Source organism: Lycorma delicatula, chromosome 1, assembly GCF_047948215.1.
Source record: "Lycorma delicatula isolate Av1 chromosome 1, ASM4794821v1, whole genome shotgun sequence".
Lineage (NCBI taxonomy): Eukaryota > Metazoa > Arthropoda > Insecta > Hemiptera > Fulgoridae > Lycorma > Lycorma delicatula.
In genome coordinates, this window is record NC_134455.1 from 342,898,127 (window position 1) to 342,920,286 (window position 22,160).

Consider the following 22,160-nt stretch of genomic DNA (forward strand, 5'->3'; position numbering starts at 1 on the left):
TTCTTTATATTTACTTTTTAAGCTCAATTCATTAATTCAATTAACATTAAACAATAAAGCAGTTGTATTCATAACATACATATATGTTTAAAAAAATCATATGTACATATTACGTGAGTATAATCCCTTTCAATTAAGTAACAATAATAATAATAATTGATGAAAAGTAATTGTTATCAAAATTAAAGTTGTTAAATGAGTTACATTATTATTTAGTACTGATATTAATATTTAGTTAACAATTATACAATGTTAAACCAAGGTCCAATTTTTCTTCCAAGTAACTGCAAAATTCAACAGCCTACAGTCAATGAATGTTCAACATATAAAATAATAAAAGCATAAACATCAAGAAATATTCACTGTAATACAGTTTAACATATTGGCTAAAAGAAAAAAGTAAACAAACAAACAAACTGTAAATACATGATATATTTAAAATAATTACCTGATTTCTTGGTGGAGATGAAATTACAGGTGGGTCATTCCAACCAGCAGGTCCTGTATGCTGAGGGGCATATGCTTGTGACCGAAATTCTAAAAAAACAAAAAAAATTCACAACCAATTCAGAAACTAATATAAAAATAAAAACAAAAAAAATTTAATCCAGAGAAAATAAATGCACATGATATACAAACTTTCATGAAAGTGTGCATTTTCACTTTGAATGCTTGAATGCAGCTCTTACAAATTTTAACATTTGTGTCTGGATAAAGAAAGAGTTGAATAACTTTATTATAGTGCAGTAGCTTGATAAAAAGATGAGAGAAATTCTAAACAATGACAAGTATCCAGTTTTTATATTCTCATAATTATTTTCATATTTATATCAAATATGCAGTTACATGATTTGATTACATGTGTAAATATAATCACTGATGTGCTATTATGATCACTCTTCAGTGATGCAGTAGAAATTAAGAATTTAATTATAAATAGTTAGTTTTCTTAGTTTGGATTTGAGTTCCCATATTAGTTTAATTAACAGGATGATTTAGGAGCAATCAGCTCAGTTTGAATTAGGCATACTCATTGTAATTTGGCTAATGATATGATAATCGTAATTATCAAATTATACAGTTCTATATCTATATTTGGTTGTTTTGTATCAGATATATGATTTACATGTTTTGTAAATATATAAATTTACAAGAGATGAAAAAATATTACTAAATATCTTACTTTAGTGAGCATCTTCTATCACATTATCAATGAAAGTATCTGGATTAGATAAGAATAATAATTGAAATTTTGAATTTAGCTGGGATCTACAGGCAGCTAGCTGGTTTTCCTTGTTTGTGAAATGATGTTGTACATGCAGCTACTTTTAAATTATAATTTTGAATATGCTACTTCATAATTTAAGGAGGAAGATAGAATGAATGAATAAAAAAAGTGCTGGATCTTCAGCAGGACAGCTCAGACTCAGGTTCACCTGAAAGGTGCATAATTAATTAAAAACTGGTAACAAACAATGGCTTGGATGCAACCAGAGAACCAACATTAAAATTTAACAAATAAGGTCTCAATAGAAGACCATAAACATAAAAAAGTGAGTGTTTCTATAAACCTCAGGTAACCAACCTCTACACTTTTTGTATATCCTATGTAATATATATATATATATATTACATAAGTCCATTATTTCATAATACTCCATTAGTTATAATGGAGTTATTACTGATAATGTGATATAGAAGATGCTCACTAATACAAGATATTTAGTAATGTTTTTTCATCTCTTTTAAACCTGTATATTTATTTTCAGGTCCTTAATGCCAAACTTAAAATTAATTGCTTTCATTCTATCAACAGCATTACACCTGTTTTCTGCATGTATGTATATTTTGAATAACTTTAGTAAACCAGCTAACATAAAACCCCTATATGTCATATAGACACTATTCTGCAGCAGACCAATGTTTGCTCCAGCTTATATAACAAAGATAAACATAAGTAATAATATACAGAAGTATTAAAATGGACACAAGTTCACGTGAATGTGGATTTACTAAATGTGTTACTCTATTTAGAAGAGTAAAAAAATTATTATATTTAAATACAAATATACATACAAGGTCCGTAAATAAAGTAATGAAACTAGTTTTTTTTTCCGGCAGCCAAAGTGGCAACACTGGAAAGTTACTAGTAAATATATGGTTATATGAACAGTTAATTTATATTAGGTATTAATATTTTTAGTCTATTGCTGCCGCGTGAGATGTAAACAAACTTTTCGTGAAATGAGTTTTTGTTGTGCATTACAAAAATGAGTGATACTAATTATTAGCAAGGTTGTGCAATTAAGTTTTGTGTTAAACTCTATGAGAATGCTACTAAAACCTTTTCAAAATTGAAAAGGGCAAATGGAGATGACACTCTGTTATGAGCCCAAGTTTTTAGGTGGTTTAAAGCATTTTCAGATGGTCGGGAATCAGTTTTGGAAGATCTACGCTCTGGAAGATTGTTAACATCACAAAGTGACCACAATGTTGAGTGAGTCAGAGTCATGATACGGTACGACCGGCAATTAACTGTCAGAGTGATTGAATTTGAACCATACCACATTCCATCAAATTTTTACAAACAAATTGGACATGAAAAAGCTTTGTAAAATTGGTCCAAAAAAATTTCACTATTGAACAGAAAAACAACAGGGTGGGCCGCAATATTCTAATGTGAATTGAAACTGATCCTGATTTTCTAAAAAAAAAATGTTATTACTGGTGACGTGTGGAGTACGACCCAGAAACAAAACGCCAATGCAAGGAGTGGCACACTTCAAACTCACCATGTCCCCAAAAAAGCAAAAATTAGCAAATTAAAAGTCAAAACCATGCTAATCTGTTTCTTTGATAGAAATGGCATTGTCCATACAGAATTTTTGCCTACAGTTTAGACTGTAAATCAATATGTTTATCAAGAAATTCTTGAAAGACTGCAGAAAAGAGTTGCACGCATGAGATCAGTCATCAAAGACAACTGGATGCTGCATCATGACAATGCACCTCGTCACACTGCACTCTCAATTAATGAGTTTTTGGCAAAGAAAACCATTCCTGTTTTTCACCAACCACCTTGTTCACCTGACTTAAAGTCCCTGCGACTTTATCCTATTTAAAAACTTTAAAAACTTTAAAAACATCTCAAAGGACAACATTTTGTAACAGCAGAAATTCTACAGTTTTATCTTAATTGAAATAATTCCATTATTGCATAATAAAAATACTAAAATAATGATAACTCCATATTAATAAAAATTTAAAATTCATATTTGAAACAGATAATAACAGAATGTTAAATTATTTAGATGTCAGTATCAAAATAAACAATCGCATCAAAATTGAATCATCAGTATATAGAAAACCTACATCTAATAATATAACAAATCATAAAAAATCAAACAACCCTTGGTCTCATAAAATTAACGCTTATAAAAATGTGATTAATACAGCAGTCAAATATACAAAATAACAAAGAAAAGTTAAATGATAAAATAAACATCATAAAACTTATAGCAGTTGAAAGTAGATATGTTAGTATTTTAATTAAATAACATTTATAAAAAAACTATCAAAACATAAAAATTACTATCTTACAAATAATACTTAAGACATAAAAGAGTGAAAAAATATACATAAAGTATTTATACACTTAATAATAATCATTGAAAATATTACAAAAACCTATAATAAAGAAATATTTAAACCAATATACAAATCTAATAACTACATAATAAAATACAGAGCATTCGGAAAGTTACTGTGTAATATGCTTTAGAATGTCATGTATTTTGTTCTTTTGGCATTAAGTTGGTTACCCTGTGGGTTCATTTAGTGTTGCTCAGTAATAAACCAAGATGTCAGTTATTGAGCTGTGATTGAATGTGCTTTGTTTCAAGTTGTTTCATTTGTCAGTGTTTTCATTTCACGTGTTTCGTGAATGTGACCAGTATACTAATTTAATAAAGCACAAGTTTTCTAAAATGTTTCCAAACATTCCGGTTCCTCATCACAATGCAGCTTTAACTTTTATCAAAAAATGTTTGAGCAACAGGCTTGTTGAAGATGCTGATTGAAGTGAAAGACTACCTAAACTAATAGAACAGAAACTGGTTGATATTTCGGGTGCTATGGTTGAAAGTCCATTAAAGTCAATGTGTAAATTGGCACAGTAGCCAGATATTGGACTTGTTACCACACACAAAGCTGTAAGAAAAGAACTGAAACTTTTGCCCTACAAAATAATGTGTTCAAGAACTGAAATCGACAGATCATGCCAAAAGACTAAATTAGTCATTAGTTTAAACATTTTATTGACCAAAATTCCGTAGGTATCCTTGACATTACGATTTTTATAGATGAAGCGTGGTTTCATCTGAGAGAGTGTATTAATTCTCAAAATACACGTCTGTGGTTGACAACTAACCCTCATGAATTACATGAACAATCTAAAATAAAAATTAGAGTCTGGGTCAGTGTGAGTAGAATGCGCATTGTGGGTCCAGTATTTTTTGAGAATACAGTTAATAGTGATCATAATTGTGCTGTTTTAAAAATCTTCATAAATCAGTTTTACAGAAGTGGAAATCAGTCACGACTGGGTCCAACAAGATAGTGCCACAGTACACACAACTATCAGGTCAATTGACTTTTTTTATGAAATGTTTTTGGTGAAAGAATAATTTTGAGGGATTTGTAGCCTATATGATTGCCAGATTTGAATCCTCCAGATTACTTTCTGGAAGATAGCGAAACAAGCAGTGTATTATAACAGATCATGCATGAGCAACAAACTGAATACCCCAATAATGGCATACATACCAGACAATCCAGTACATCAGCTGTTAAAGTGTTTGAAAACAAACTGAAACATGTGCAGTTATTGTAATATCAATTTCTACAAAATAATGAAATAAAAATATAAAGTAATAGTTAAGAAAGTTTCATTGTTACACTTCCATAATTCCAGTACACAGCAACTTTCTGAATGCACTATATTTAAAAAACAAAAATAATAATAATATAATGGAATAAAAGATCTGTATGGAATTTATAAAATTAAATGTAATGATTGTGATGCTATTTATATGGGAAAAATAAATAAATCTTTTAAAACTAGATTTGTTAACATTATGGAAATTATAAAAATAATAAATTAGGTCATTGTCTGTCATAATAAATATGACAGACAATGTAATACACAATAAATATTCTATTTCTGAATGCGTTCAGCATAAGCATTCATTTGTGAATGCTTATAATGCATTTACAAATTTAGAAATACTAGAAATTAATAAAGATGACATAAAATTAAATATATTACTAAAATATAACCTACATAAATACAAACAAAATTTTAATTTGATAAACCATCAGTCAGTGTTTGAGGGAGATGTTCTTATAAAAACTCCAACAGATAGCAGCACGTGTGAATTAATATGCTATAATCATTCATTTAGTATTTTTATTATGCAACAACAGAATTATTTCAATCATAACTAAACATGGGGAATCCTGTGAAAGTACTTTCATGAAAAATTAAGGTTAATATATACCTTATTTTAATATTCTGTATTAGTTTATTTAATACGATTAAATACATATATTAACATATTGATCACTGTGTTAATAAAATTTAATATTATATGAAATATAAATCATCAAAAGACAGTAATTAGACAAGTTAAACTTACCATATTAAATTCCACGAATCAATTTTTGCAGGATCCAGCATCTTCAGTTTGTATTGAATTCTATAATACATTACAGATAATTCTTTTAAAAATTTGTTACTTTAGATTTTTCTCTGGTTTAAGAATTTTGAATAGTAAAATAAAGACATGTGCAAATTTTGTTGTCCAGTACTGGAATGATATCTTCAAAACATAGTATTTTCCTTTGTTCTATTGTCATTATTGATAACTATTAGATTGTAATTTTATTATGTTTTTAATTAAATCATCATCTTTGAATGTTATCTAGTGGTTTGTCATTTTACAGTTTTAAGATATTCATCTTTTTATCATTATTACAATACTTCTAAATTGTCTAAATTATTTTTTCAATCAGTAATTGTCACCTACATTAGATATACCTCAAAATTACTCAAGTATGAGAATATTATGAATATTAATCATTTATATATATATATATATATATATGAAATAAAACAAATAGCAATAATTTATTGGTTTTGATGATGAAAATAGAAAACAATATGTAAAAAACAGAATAGAAAATACAAAAATAATTACATAAAAGTACAACAATAAAAATATAACACAAACATTAAGAATAGTTTATACCTGAAATATAATTTAAAAAATAAAACAATAGAAAAAAATATTAAAATACACGATGAAAATAAATATAAAAAGACATTTAAACCAAGTAGTCGCATTATAAAATAGTTAAAAAATAATAAAGAGAAATTAAGAGGAATGTACAAAATTAAATGCAACAAATGTAATAATATTTATAATGATAAAACAAATAGATCATTAAAAAAAGATTTACTTCTGTAAATCTTTATTGTGTAATATTCTTATTACACAGCACACAAAAACAAAAAAAGAGGTATATCTAATGTAGCAGATATAGTAAGTGCAAGCATAGTATTATAGATTTCAAAAATAAGTTTTTTTCGAAGTGTGTATAATGATAAAAAAATGAAATACGGAAAAAATTTTCATTTTTAAACATAAAATAATGAACCACCAGATCACATTCAAAGATTAATGATTAAATTAAAAACATAATAAAATTACAATAGAACGAAGGAAAATACTATGTTTTAAAGATTCCAATAATGGACAGCAAAATTTGCATATGCATTCATATTACTGAAAATTTTTAAAACAGACAACAATCTAAAATAACAAATTTTTAAAAGAATATGTTTTAATGTTAGATATAGAATTTAATACCAACTGAAGATGCAGGATCCGATCCTGCGAAAATCTACTCTTGTAAATTAATATGGTAAGTTTAACTTACTTAATTACTGTGTTTTGGTGGTGTGTATGTGTATACATATATATATATATATATATATATATATATATATATATATATATATATATATACATACAATGTGATATAAAATAGAATGTATTGTTTGTTAATATAAATAAATATGTATGTATGTATATATATATATATATTCACACACACATAAATTTTTTTACAAAATAATGGTGCTATACAATTAAATAACCCAATTTTATAATTTAATGGTCAAATTCATATTTTCAATAAAAGAAGCCAAAAAAACAATATAAACAGTACACAAATAATGCACATCACACCAATAAATGGAAACTATACACAACCTCACTATGACTGAAAAAAAATCTTAAAAGAATTTTATTATAGTTCTAACATAAGGAGAATAATTACCTAATAAATTAACAGCTGAAGATAACAGAAAGAATGAAAACTGAAATGTTACCATATCATGACATGATGACATTTAAAAAAAAATGAAACAATTATAGGGATGGGAAAAACAGCAGAATAGTAAATATTAAAATGTTCATACACACATGTGAAATGTTAAATAAATTAAATGTTCACACGAGTGAAGAGAGAGACAGAATTATCTTTAATAAGAAGAATAAATGCCAAGCAGACAACAGAAACAATCATATATATATATATATATATATATATATATATATATTCAGCTTAACATTTTATTTTGCTTTTAAACAAAAAATATTGCCAGCATTGTCATGAGTATGTACATTTTCATTAGAAATAAGGACATTTTTAACAAAATTAAAGACAAAAAGCAATATAAATAATATTATTAAACAATAGAGATAATTTTAATATATATATTAAACAATATATATATATATATATATATATATATATATATATATTTTTATTTATTTATTAAACAGTATACTCATTTTACAGATTGATATGTCTATCATCTGATAGCCAGATATTTCAGTTGAATGTTAAAATACCTACACAGAACTGAGCTGTGATTTATTATATGAAAAAAAAAATAAGACAAACTCTACTCATTTAAAAGTAGAAAAAGAAATCACTAGGTTTGTTAATTCTTTATAAATAATAGATTTTTTAAATTAATACTCTAAAAAAGGCAAATCAGCAACTATTTGCTAGTGATATATTTATTGATGTTCAATACCACTACTTCAGAACCAATCACTTGATATTAGATAAATCATATTCCATCAATACAGTAATGAAGTTCAATTATAACCTGAAAGTTTGTATCTGTTCAGATTTAAACCCTATCAGAGTTCAAATCTCAGAATTCTACCACAGTTCTCTATCAGAGTAGTCAAAAATTGTATGCAAAGAGTGTGTGGAATTGGCAACTTTTAAATACTACAGAATTTTAAATATATTTCTTGGAGTTATACAATTTGAATGTGCCAATTCAGAGTTATCCTCCTAAGTAATTTATGTGCGCCTCTCAGACAAGCATGAAAAAAGTTTCAGAACTACACAAGTTGCATTTTTAAATTTATCATGTCCCATATGCATAGGTGATGTGTTTTAAGACCTACTGCAGGTACCTGGATAGCAGTGAACCCTTTAAGCAAACAAAATAACAAAGTTGTTTTTAATTTAATTACATATTTATTACACAAGTCAAAATATTTATAGAAGCTGCTTTATTATATATTTAAGATGCAGTAAAATTTATATTTTTTCAGTTTTTATTGAAAATAATGCAATTTTAAACAAAGAATAGCAATGAGTTTATTTGAATATAAAATGAGAAAATTTAAGGAACTGATTAGCACAAAGATATACTTTATATAGAGTAACTTTATAAGGAACTGAATAATAATAATAATACAGATTAACAGTAAAAACAAGAAGCACGCAGATATGTTTATAAGAAAAAATACTGAAAAGAATAAAACAGGTAAACAATATTAAAATACTAAACCTTCAATTTGTGCAAAGTTAGCTGTTTACCATTTCAATTAAATAAAAAAGCTCTAAAACTACAACATAAACATTTTATAAAAAGATTGTCTCATAAAAAAACTTCAATTAGCTGCATGCAAAAATATAATAATGAATTAATAAAAACAAGAAATGAGATAACTTTTGTTTTTGGGTTACAGAAAAAACCAGACCTGCACTTTTGTAAGATTGCTCTTGAGGAAGAGGTGCCATGCTTGAAGCTGGTGTAGGCTGAGGAAACTGGGGCTGTTGGAACATAGGACCAGGTGGAATTTGATTTCTATAAGATAACCCAGGTGGTCCTGCATTCACTGATGGGTCTAACACGTACTTTTGACGACCTAAAACAAATCACTAACAATAAATATATGAAAGAGTTTTACTATTAACAAAGCAGCTACCAAAGAAGCAGTAACATTCTATACTTACATTACATACAAACAAACAAAAATACAATTATATTTCAAAACAATAATAAGATGCCAAACATTCCCATGGGCAAATTAATGACCAAAGTTAAAGATTATGTTTAAAGAACAGGAATAAATGTTTCATTTTAAAACTTTGGTACAAGTGTCCTGCAAAGCTCTATATTCAATCATTACCCTAAACTAAAAGCTCAGATGCTTCCAGAGTTAAGACATGTCTCTTACAAATAACATTTAATACTTTTTCTGACCATTATGAACTCATTATATGAGGCTTTTACTGAAGCTTGTGTTACACATAAAAGCTAATGAACAAATTAATTATAGTGTTAAAATACATAATACTATGGAAGAGTATGGAAACAAATGAAAAACTAAATTTATTTATGCATAAAAAAGCAAACCAAGATCACAAACAATATCACAATCATAATGTACGCTTCTTATTTACCAATCCACGGTTGTTCACAAACAACATGCAACAATGAATTTTTAGGCTATTTAAGGCCACACTTGATACCGAGAAAGATGGTAAACTACATTCCTTACAAACAGATGGAAAATCTGCAGATCCCCAAAGTTAAACAGCGCTGGATGCAGATTCCCTACAAGCTATTGGTATTTGGTATTGGCTAATGACTACAGTAGTTGTTACAATTTAATCACAAAGACCATTCTTCCACTAGTGATGCACAGGAACACTTTACCATCTCTTCCAGCGTAACAAAATATTGAACTATTTTCTATAAAAGGATTACAAAAATTAAGAATTAACTTAATTTTCATAATAAAATACATTATGGTAATATACCAATTAGTTATCAGTTTATATGTGTTATAATTAATACAATCTTTCTAGTGTAATGCTGGCCTCCTATATCATGTTTTATATTATTTGTGAACAAACTCTGAAAGGAAATTTGTATAGTGTGTGGCCATTAGTAAAGCTAAAAACAGAAATTATTTTCCCATCTGACATTAATAATAAACAAACTACATAATTTTCAAATTCATTATTTGATCTAATGTTTGAAATGTTTATTGACAAAGCCTGCACAAAACAAAAATGTTAAAAGACCCAATATTTTTCTGTTACACTACTGGTGGTTATACATAATTACAGTCAAATTCTCAGTAATTCACATATTCTTTGGAAACTTGTAACTCTTTTTCAAAGTATGAAAATGTACTTGACAACATATATTAACTGAAACTACAGAATCACAACTTATGGTGCATTAAATCCTTTAAGTTACTTTTACCAAATTATAACTTACCTTGCTGAACTCCAGGGCCGGGACTAGGGCTGCTCCTGTGTAGATGAGCTGATGGTACAGCATTGGTTGGTGGTGGAGGAGGGGGTGCAACTATTGAACCAGGTGGGTTAAAAGGTTGTGACTGGGATGGGAAAGATGTAGGTGGATTGAATATTGAAGGTGGATGTTGAGCAGGTGGAGGAGCAGGTGCAGAAGAAGAAACATTAGTTGCAGAAGGTTGAGGGAGAAGAGGAGCAGAATTTCCTGTTATCATAGATGGTGGTCGATTAGTTAATGAGCTGTATGAAGGTTGTGATACCACAGGGCTAAAAGGAGGTTGTTGAGGAGCCAGTGGCTTACTAGTTGGAACTGGGGGAGGAGCCATTTGAGAAGGCTGATGTTGGGGATGATACATTTGGGTAAATGGTGTTGGTTTTGGAACATTGGCTGGTGGTGTATTAGGCTGTGAAACACCTGAAGATGACAATGGCCATGACCCACTGACTGACTGAGCACTACTACGGCGATTAAATATAGACTGAGTCTGTGCCTGCAAAAACAAAAACAAGAAAAATACAATTGAAAGTATTAATCAATACAAAGGTAATATTTTTAACAATGACCAAAAAACGTTTTATTCAATCACCTTGTATAAAAAAATCAGATTAAGTCTTTCATAGATGTTCAATAAATATATAATTAGATGAAGCAAATTATGTGCTTTATTTAGTAATTTTATCATGATTAGGTACACTCAAATGAGGATGCCTTCCTCTTTGGTAAATGATAACATCACACACACACAGACACACACACACACACACACACACACACACACACACACACACACAGAGAGAGAGAGAGAGAGAGAGAGAGAGAGAGAGAGAGAGAAAGAGAGAGACCCTCTCTCTTTATATTTTTATATTATAAATTATCTTTATATATATATATATATATATATATATATATATATATATATATATATATATAAATCTTTATATATATATTTTTATATTAATAAAAATAAATTAATATTTCATCTATTGTTCAACAAAATTTGGTGGTACACTTTTAAGAGCCTGTAGTACTTTTCTGGAATTTTACATTAGGGATTGTTGAAGAAGAATAGATGTAAATGATATAATTAAAAATTTGCTAATTATTCATTAAAACCCATTGTATGCACAGGGATATTCCATTTTAATTCAACAAATGATCAGTGCATCACTATTTTTGATTTTGATGATTTTTAGTATATGATAACTAACCAACCACCTTATAAAGGCCAAAAAAAATACTTTTATATTTAAAAAAAAAAAAATTTTTTTCGAGTAATAGACTATTTTCTAATTCACAAAGTAAAAATAGCCATTTTCATCACTTTTTCCATGAGGTGTAGCATTCTTATTTTACATCGTATGGAGGGTCAAAAAGGGCTTTTTGGAAAGAGTAAAGATGGAACTCCATCGTAGTGTACACAAAAATCATTTTGTTACATAACCAAATCTTGTAATGTTTACTGAAGTTACGTTTACAAATTGTTGTTTTTTCAAATTTTTGACCCAAAATAAATATTAAAGAGCTTACGGTAACAAGCCTGCTTTTTATCTTCTAACTCTGTTTTTTACTTATAAAAAAATTGGACTGAAACTGTGTGTCCGTCATTAAAAAAAAAATGGTCGCCAAATTGTAAGATTTTGAAAATGTCTCATTTTTGGGCCCCAAAAACCAGATGTGGGACAGGTGAAAAAAATCTTATATTTTTACAGTAGTAAGTACTTTTTATGTAATTTAAAACAATATAAAATTTATTTTGTTACTCAAAAGGTTTGATGAAACGAAGCCATCAAGACCACTTAAAATACTGTTTGTTCTAACTGTAAACAAAGTATCCAAAAATACTGATGTTATTTATTTTTTTTCAGATTATAAAAATTACAACTAAACTCATTAGAATGAATAAATTGATAATTAATAAATAGTCTGTTACAAAATGATAAATAATAATTACAAAATAATAATTCAAATTACAAGTTGTTCAATTTACTTTTACCTTATTTTACTCCTGCTAATGCAAGTTATGAATAAATCTTGCACTTTTTGATAACAAACTTAATTATAATAACTTAGAACCCCTGCCATTTTTTTACTGAGTAGAACTGATAACTCCTCATTCATCTTTGGTGTAATGTTGTGTCCTCTTCCAGTAGTTGATAGAAATAGCTCTGTTGGTAGAAAAGGTGTGAGAATCTTTAAAATATTTTTCACTTGAACCCATGTTTGATTATCCCTCAAATATTTCTTAAATGAAGTACCAGAACCCTACGGATGGAAAAAGGGTATTCGATATTCATCTTCATTTTCATGTATTTTGACTTCAATGACTTCGTCTAACAACACATCATATATGCAGCAGACATACTTTTTACATTTTGGCTTTGGTAAACCTATAAAGCAATCAGAAACACTAATGTCCTTGTGAGTTCTTCTTAACTTTAAGGTGGAAATCTTTTTTATCCCCTACTTAGCACTGGTGAAATCTAACTCTGCCTTCTGGCATGCCAAAAGGGATTTTTTTACTTTATTTTTAACTTACTTTTAAAAGCAGAAGAATGATGTAATATTCTGCTTCAAGTACTCACTAATCACACAGCAGCTTTAGTTTTGTAATTTTCCTTCTTTTTTAAAATATATGAGAAATGAATGTACTGTGGTTTATGTAAGTTTATTATAAGTTTTGACCAGTGATATGATTGGACTTCATCTTGTATCACAAAAGGAAAATTTTGAGAGAAGTCGCCCATTACAATAAATTCACCATCCAACAAGTTTTCCTTTTTAATGTTAAGGAAATTAGCTTGTTTCTTTGCTACAAAAAGATGCCTTTTTAGATTATTTAAATTTTCAGTAAGTTTATCTAAGTACTCTTGAAATGGAAGAATTTCCGTAGTTAGTTCACAATGGTCAACAGAAACCCACTGTTTGAAGATAATTTCAGAATCAAAATCATCCCACCTCTCTTGCAGTAATCTGAGCAGCATTTCATTAATGCCTGAACATTTTTCACACTATGACAGCATGCACATTTCATTTTCTATATCATATAACATAGTTGAAAGGAGAATTTTATAATCAAATTTCATTTTTAGAACAGATAACATGAGTTTTATATTTTAGTGGGTGACACACACACACACACACACACACACACACGGAGTACCAAACCCACCATCCAGAACACAAAACTTAATCTTAAATCAACAAATTTTGAAAAACCAATTTTTAAATTATGTCTTTCTTTGAAGGCGTACAATTACATTAAGTTGCATAAGTTAAGCCTTGTTTAAAAATTAATTTTGTTCCTGTCAGCTTGTCTTACAGAGACACAATTCTTCTTGCCTGGCATCATTTGGCTGTGCTCATCATTCTGGTAAAAATCTTGGACACATTTAAAAAAATTTTCTTCAATTACGTGACTAGGTTTCTTTTTGCAGATTTGTAGCAAAATTCCACTTGCTTTAACTAATTGTTTGGATTGATGGGCTAAATACTGATTAACACTAAACTCATTTTGAATTTTTTGAATGCTACAGCTATTAAAATATTAATTTTTTCCTGGGTTGACGTAACTGTTTTCATTTTATCCTATATTTTAATGATTAATCTTTCATATTCCCTACCTAAATCAGCATAATTTTGTGGTAGTAAATTGGTTTCTTCTGTAGAAATATTTAAATCAAAGGAATTGTTTAATTTACTTGTAACTAAATTGGCTATTTTTGTAACTTTATTTTTTAAAATTGGTTCCTTTGCACTGCTCGATAATTTTTTAACCTTAATGGGGGGAATACAAAGTGCTGAACAGGCTTTATTCACCAACTCAACTATAACACATTGAGGCTTAAATATATCTTGACATTCCGGTTTGCTTTCTGTATCATCTTATGGTTTTTGTATTTTGTTTAAGCATTTTGAATAAAGTGCTCTGCCTGGAATTAATTTTAAATTGGATTGCTTGTTAAGAGTGTCAAAGATATTTCTTGAAGAGATTTCTTACCTGGTTTAGTATTAACAATTTTTTTTTTTTGTTTAGTGATGTTGAGACAGCTTAATGAGTCAGACCAACTTTTCCCATTAATATGAAAATATGTTCTAAATATTCAGATTAGTATGAAAATATTTGGTTTTAAGAAAAGTATGGATATTTTTTGTTTCAGCACATCCACTTTTTAAAGATATCAATTTTATTTGCTGTTCAGTAAACTCTGTTAAAATACAAGGGCTGTTACAATAACAATACAGTTAACATAAATAATAAAACTACCAATTGCACCTCACTTTGTCTTATCCCGGTTTCTCTAAAGCTAAAATAAAAATTTCTCTAAATAATAAAGTTAAATAATAATATTAACAATAAAGTTAAACTGGCCATGGGTGCTTTAATGAATACCTCCACAAAGTTGGCAAAAGAGATCAACCTACGTGCATGTATTGTAACGAACGTGATGATGCAGAGCCTACTTTCCTGAATTGCCAAAAATGGCAAACGCTAAGATACAATGCTGGTATTGACGGAAAGACTCAGAGAGAGATAATAGATCATATGCTCAGTAGGGTAGAGAATTGGAGAAAGGTTGTAGAGTTCATAAGGTCAGTCCTTAAACAAAAAATTATAGATGAAAGGAATATGGGTTTTTAGATTGTAGTTTGGGTGGACAGCCTCAGCGGTGAGAGCCAGCATGCTGAGTTGTGCTGGTTTCGATGAGCCGCTGAGGACTCCTTGGGTTGACTGCCATGCTGGTATATAGCCGATAGGTGGGGAGGGCCTATTAGAGTAACGGACACTCCCCTGGGTGGCGTAATACCATCAAGTCAGTCCGGCCCAGGGGAGTAGAGAAATTAAAAAAAAAAAAATAATAATAAAGTTAAAAATAAAAGATATCACAAAAAAGAGAAGTTCACTGCTAATAAAATTACTTTATAAACAAGTGTACATTACCTAACCACAGTATTAACCACAGTATCAAAATATTTTGTATAGTAGGCCTATATTATTATCCGAAAAAATAAATGCAGTGAATTTTTTAGATAATTGTTCACAGTTAGAAGGAATAATGTTTTTAGCGGTTTTGTTGGCTTCATTACTTGTCAATCCCTTTGAGCAACAATTTAAATTTTATATGGTTTTAAAGTATATAAAAAGTACTTACTGCTGTAAAAATGTTAAGATTCTTGCCACCTGTCCCACATAAGGTTTTTGGACCCCAAAAATGAGACATTTTCAAAATCTTACGATTTGGCGACAATTTTTTTTTAATGGACACTGTAACAGTCCAATTTGTTTTTGTATAAATACTACTAGTATCTAAGAGTTTGAAGGTAAAAAACAGGTCCATTAACCTAAGCCCTTCATCATTTATTTTGGGCCAAAAATTTGAAAAAACTAAAATTTGTCAACATAACTTCAGTAAACATTACAGAATTTGGTTATGTAACATAAAACATAAAAATGAATTTTGAGTAGACTATGATGAAGTTCCATTTTTACTTTTTGGAAAAGGGCTTTTCCAAAAAGCCGTTTTGATTTCTGTGTGATGTAAAATAAGAATCCTGCAGCTCATAGAAAAAGTGACAAAATGGCTGTTTTTACCTGTTGGAGAGTTAAAAAATAGTCTGTTACAAAAGAAAATTTTTTTTTAAATATAAAAAAATATTTTTTGGCCACTATAATGTGAGTAGTTATATCAAATACAATCAAAATCAAAAACAGTGATTCAATAAAATTTTTGAAAATTTGATGAATTAAAATAATACCCCTGCAACAGTCCAGACCTATCTCACTCACCAACCAGTACAGAGAGGGTGCGCCTTCGTTCACAATGGTAAAATGACGTACTTCATTTCATTTTATTAAATTAGCTGCCTACTTTTCCTGTTAATGAAACAATTAACTTTAAAATTAATATTTATCACACACACACACGCACACGTGGGCAGTCCAAATAGTAATGAGACTGAAGTAAAGTAATAATTAATAAGGAGCAAGGAAATTTAAAGCTTGCAAAGTGGCAGTCCTGAGTGTATACAAGTACCCAGATGTATTGTTGTGTTATCTACTTCTTTTGTCAATTTCAAATTGATTGTTGTGTCAAAGAGTGTCTGTGATCATTCATGTAAAATATGTTGGGTAATTACCAACCATGGAAACCCAACGGATTGGTCTAGTGGTGAACGCATCTTCCCAAATCAGGTGATTTGGAAGTCAAGAGTTCCAGCATTAAAGTCCTAGTAAAGGCAGTTACTTTTATACGGATTTGAATACTAGATCGTGGAAAACAGTGTTTTTTAGTGGTTGGGTTTCAATTAACCACACATCTCAGGAATGGTCGAACTGAGACTGTACAAGACTACACTCATACATATCATCCTCATTCATCCTCTGAAGTAATACCTGAATGGGTAATTCCCGGAGACTGAACAGGAAAAAGAAAATCTCCAACCATGGAAAAAAATATCTATCAGTATTATCTTGTTATTTAAAAACCAGATTTTGAAATGTACAAAATGTTAAAGAAGCATTAAATGAAGAGTGTATGAAGACTTGGAAAGACAAAATTGACCAAGCGGCAGTTGGGGGAACTGCTACAAATCTCAAAAAAAACAGTGCACAGAATATTCATAGCAAGTAATGTATATAAAAAGTGTCCAATAAAAAGCTGTGTATCTTGGGTTCTGCAGCTCTTATTCCTGAGCAAATGGGGTACCCTTGTATTCACCGTTGGCACACAACAAGAAGGAACATGCATTTTGCATAATGTGATAACGAGTCTTGGATGTTTCATTATGATCTGAAGCTTTGATGAAAAATCAAAGCTCTCAATAGAAGTCAACTTTTATACCACCTTCGAAAAAAGCAAAAGTTAAATACAGTGCAGGTTGTCATGATGATCACCTTTTTTTATCATGAAGGATTCACTTACTAACATCAGATACTTACAAGGATGATAGTAAATATTCTCTGGTATAGCAATATGCTGAAGATAATTCACTTCAGAAAAACACCCTGGAAAAAAATTAAGGCATTTCTGTTGCATCATGATAATGTGTGTGCTCAGTTAGTCAGTAAATATTTTAGTGGAACAGATTAAAATAGTTTCTCATCACCGTACAACCCAGATCTAGTTCCATATGACTTCTGGCTGTTCCAGAGGTGAAGAAGAACCTGAAAGGGTAAAAATTTGATACAAATCTAAAAGTCGTAAAAACTGTAGAAGCGAAATGCAAAGTTCTTTCAAAAGGTGGCCTGTATCACTGAAAAGTGGGTCAACCCTGGAAGCAGTGTGTTGTACTTCAGGGAGGCTATTATGAAATGTAAAATGTAAATGTAGATTCAGAAAATAGTTTTTTCGAATTACAGCTGTTGTCTCATTACTTTTTGGAGTACCCTTGCACACAGACACACAGGAATAATTTTTCATCAAAACCTTTTACTAATGTCTTCATTTTGAGATCCCTTGAACCCAGAAATACAAAACTCTTCTTTTTTTTATTAAAAGCAACACTTTCCCTCAGTTATAAATAATAGTAAGCAAAGTAATAATACTATCCAATTAATTTTCAAAAAAATAAAAATATTAATTTGTAATATCTAAATATCAATTTTTAAAAATCTCTTAAAAAGTAATCTATAAGAAAGAGTGGATAAATGCTTATTACCATAAAAATAAATAATTGAATACATTTTTTGGACACTAAAACATAATCAATTTTATTTGATCTGCAGTCCAACACAAGAAATGATCAATCATAACAATTAAATAATAAATAGAAGATAAACTTTCTAAGCGTAACTGCTGAATGTCTGTTCCAAGTGTGAAAATTAAAGTGATTTAATTTTTAAAAACCAATTATTTTTTTTATTAAAAAAAATGAAATATTTTCATTAACCTTAAAAATAAAGACACATACATGATAATAGGGAGCAGCAGGTTGAGATTTTTGCACATAAGTTTGTTTCTGGCCTAGGGCATACTGTAACCGGTCATGTAGTTCAATAAGAGTGTCCTGAAAACAAAAAAAAGATGATGACTTTAAAATCTACCACTCTAGAAAATAAATCTTACAGCTTATACGACCAGCAACATTAATCTGGTATAAATTCAAATGAATGTTATCCATCAACATAAAAATAAATATTTTGCTTACTTTATTATATAGAATATAAGATTAGTCGGGATAATTTAGGTCATTAATTAGTATGGTTAATGCTTCACAGAATATACTAAAACTAAACCAAAAATGAATGACTAATTTTTTTGACAGGACTAAAATAAAAAGACTAAAATTCAAATACTATAATAAATCATAACATTTTATGATAATCACAAAACAAATTTATGAAACTTTTTTACATAGTTTTCAATCGTAACCAATTTTTGCTGAATAACATTTCCATTCACTCATACAAACACATTCTCTCTCTAAATAACAATATTTTGCAAATAACCAATTAAAAACGCTACAGTTGCTGGTAAAAGAATTAAAGTAAGAAATAAAATCTTCTGCTGTATTTTATTACTGATGGCATTTTACTCAGATGTACTATACTTTAAGTTTATTGTGTTCAGATAATTATTAACAAAATATCATTCAAACTCAACACCAACAACAAACTATCATAGAAGGATGTAGTGATCATATGGCCCCGTTGACTGACGTTAACAAAGCTAAGAAAAAAACTATTATTAAGGCTATGAGTTTTACACAACTTGCATATAACACTTTTAGCATAAAGGGCAGTACTAAAACATTTATAAGTAAAATAACCCTGAATCAGTAATAGATTTCAACTCAGAAACCTATTTTTCATGACTAAAGATTTAGTTTTGAAGATGTAATATTAAGACTACTCATAACCTTTAAGCAACTTTTCATACATTTAATATAAAACATGGGCCAGAATTATTAAGATGAATTTTAAGACATAATGTTATAATAATAATTATTATTATTATTAATAATCATATATAAGGAGCATAATATAGATAGGACAAAAAGGAACTGGAGTGGATTTAGAGGGTGAAAAATGATATAACTTTGAGTAGCAAAGGAGAAATTGGAACAGTAACAGTAAACCTGCAAAAGAGAAGAAATGAAGTAAGTGGTAGAAAAAATTAAGAAAATGAGAATTTAAAGGTATGAACATGTTAAAAAAAAAAAAAATGGGAAGCTCATCACTAGTGACAGAATAGTATAGCATGGATGAAAGGGCAGTAAACAAATAAAAGATGACCCAGGAGATTTCTAAGGAAGTGGTAGTATTGGAGCAAGAATCAAAAAGGATTAAATTAGGAACAGAAGCTATTGACAGTTAGATTCGGCTAATAATGGAATACTGGAACATTAAAACATCAACTGCTGTTGAAAAATGATCATGACTATGTATTTTATGTAAAAAAAAATATTAAACTGATTCAAGTACCTGTTGTGGGTCATGAAGATATGAGAGTGCTGTAGCTAATTCCCCTTGTGCTGCTAATAGCTCTGCATACCTTGACATTAACTTTGCAGTTTCACTTTCACCCTCTCCACCTTCAACTCTTACTCCTCGTTGTAGTACAACTACCATCTCAACTAGTTCCTAAATGAGACAAGTTTCAATAAAATTGAAAACATAAGCCATAAATAAACCAAAACTTCTGGCAAATCTAAATATTGCTATAAAAAATGAAGTGAAAAAAAGTAGAAACTGATAGTAATATTTACTCAACAATAACAGTACTTTTTCAAAATGAAGTGAATTAAATGCTAAATATATGCAATGTACAGAGAGAAACAGAATCTAGAAAAAATGAAATATTTAACAGGGTAGTGGTAGTACTATTAGTAGTAGTGCCAAGCTACGTGTACTATTTTGTATGCTCACTTTCCATTCTCCCATCTCATCCTGAAAAAATCATCTGTTGATTGTCATTTACCAATTACCTATAACTTGCCTTAAGTAATCATCTGGTTTTATCACCTTGTCCAAATTGCTTTCTGCACTTAAAGAAAATAAACATTAAAAAAACTGTCAAGCAGTGAAGAGGCCAATTCTGAAAATAAAAATGTGGACAAAATATTTTTCATTGATTTGTGAACATTACATTTTAGGTGAAAAATCATCAATTCCTCAAGTAGAAGAGAAGGTACTGCGCTATCAGATGCAGCTAGTTTATAAATACTATGATTCTTGTGTTTTAAACATTCCCCAAACAATGGTGATTTCTTTATTTTCATGCGGGTAGTCTGATGAACTGACTATAGTTTACAATTGTTGTGTTTGCCTCAAAATCTTTGCATCAATTATTTCTGCTGTTATACTAAGAAAGTGTATCCAGTTACGTCCTTTTTAAGGAATCCAATTCATAAGTAAATTAAAAGTTTACAAAAAGTTGAGCAATAGATTCCAACTTCCTTGCCCTCACCAATCTGGAAATCAGGATTACCGAAGAATGTAAAAATACATTCATTGGTTTCTCAAAAACAAAATGCCTCCTAATTTATTTACAAATATCTGGTTGTTAAAAAATTGAAGCTTTCATTCTAAAACCAAACAAATTTTTAACATTTAAATTTACCTTTATCCGCCATACATCTTTCACAAACGCACATGAACATCACCATGATTTTTTTAAGACTAAAAATGCAGCAAACACAAACTCCAAATCAATAAAGTACTTACTACATCTAAACAGCAGTCTCTAGTCTTCATTGGTGGTGAATCAAAGTAAATGTTACTCTTAAAAAATCGAAGCAAGTACTATAATCAGAAAGCAATTGTTTCTTTTATTCAAGCCACATGAAGTATTTGTTTAGAGTTAGTAAGGGTAGCAAGGCAAATATTACTTTTTATTCACTTACTGAAGGAATAAGATATAAGGTACTTGCTCATTTTAACAATTTTAAAACAAAAGGATATCTTTATGTTTAAAGTAAACAATTATACTAATAGAAGAAACAAAACAATATAACTTAATCTACCGTAAAACTATAACAATATAAAAATAATTCATGAATTCATCTGCAATTTACTAAACACAATAATTTACAATTCAAATTATTTTTTTGGTGATTTACAAGAATTTACATCGCATACAAATCACCCTGAAACAATACAAACTTTTGTCAAGGAACAACACAAATAATATATACACTATTGTATGGTATACATTTATAGCATGATATTCTGGCCGTTACAGCCTAATTATATATATTTTAAGTTGAAAATTTTTACTTCATTTCAAGTTGAAGATTTCAGCTATTCCACTTATGTGAGTTTAGTTTTCCATACAGCATTTTACATATAATGCCAATAAAATTCACCAACTAAATCGAACAAAAATCTAATCTTACCATTTACACATGTTAAAAAGTTATGTTTCCTACAACTTTTTTGGTTTAAGTTTTATTACACTTCCTCATATCGGACTGCTAAAACAATGAAATAAACATGAATCTCAATGGCCAAAGCCCT

The 22,160-nt window shown here is 29.1% G+C and overlaps 1 protein-coding gene across 5 annotated transcripts in view; it reads right to left on the reverse strand.

Moving 5' to 3' along the window:
* Window positions 1-22,160, reverse strand: part of Sec31 (COPII coat complex component secretory 31) — a 147,517-nt gene that overhangs the window by 42,209 nt on the left and 83,148 nt on the right. For 3 of the 5 annotated variants that reach the window (XM_075382318.1, XM_075382319.1, XM_075382317.1), the window contains exons 17-21: window positions 20,127-20,285; window positions 18,614-18,709; window positions 10,667-11,195; window positions 9,135-9,302; window positions 449-537 (exon numbers count right to left, since the gene is read on the reverse strand). In XM_075382318.1, coding sequence (XP_075238433.1) covers window positions 449-537; window positions 9,135-9,302; window positions 10,667-11,195; window positions 18,614-18,709; window positions 20,127-20,285 — 1,041 coding nt within the window. The remainder of the gene's footprint in view (window positions 1-448; window positions 538-9,134; window positions 9,303-10,666; window positions 11,196-18,613; window positions 18,710-20,126; window positions 20,286-22,160) is intronic. The other 2 variants (XM_075382321.1, XM_075382320.1) reach the window with 1 other exon arrangement.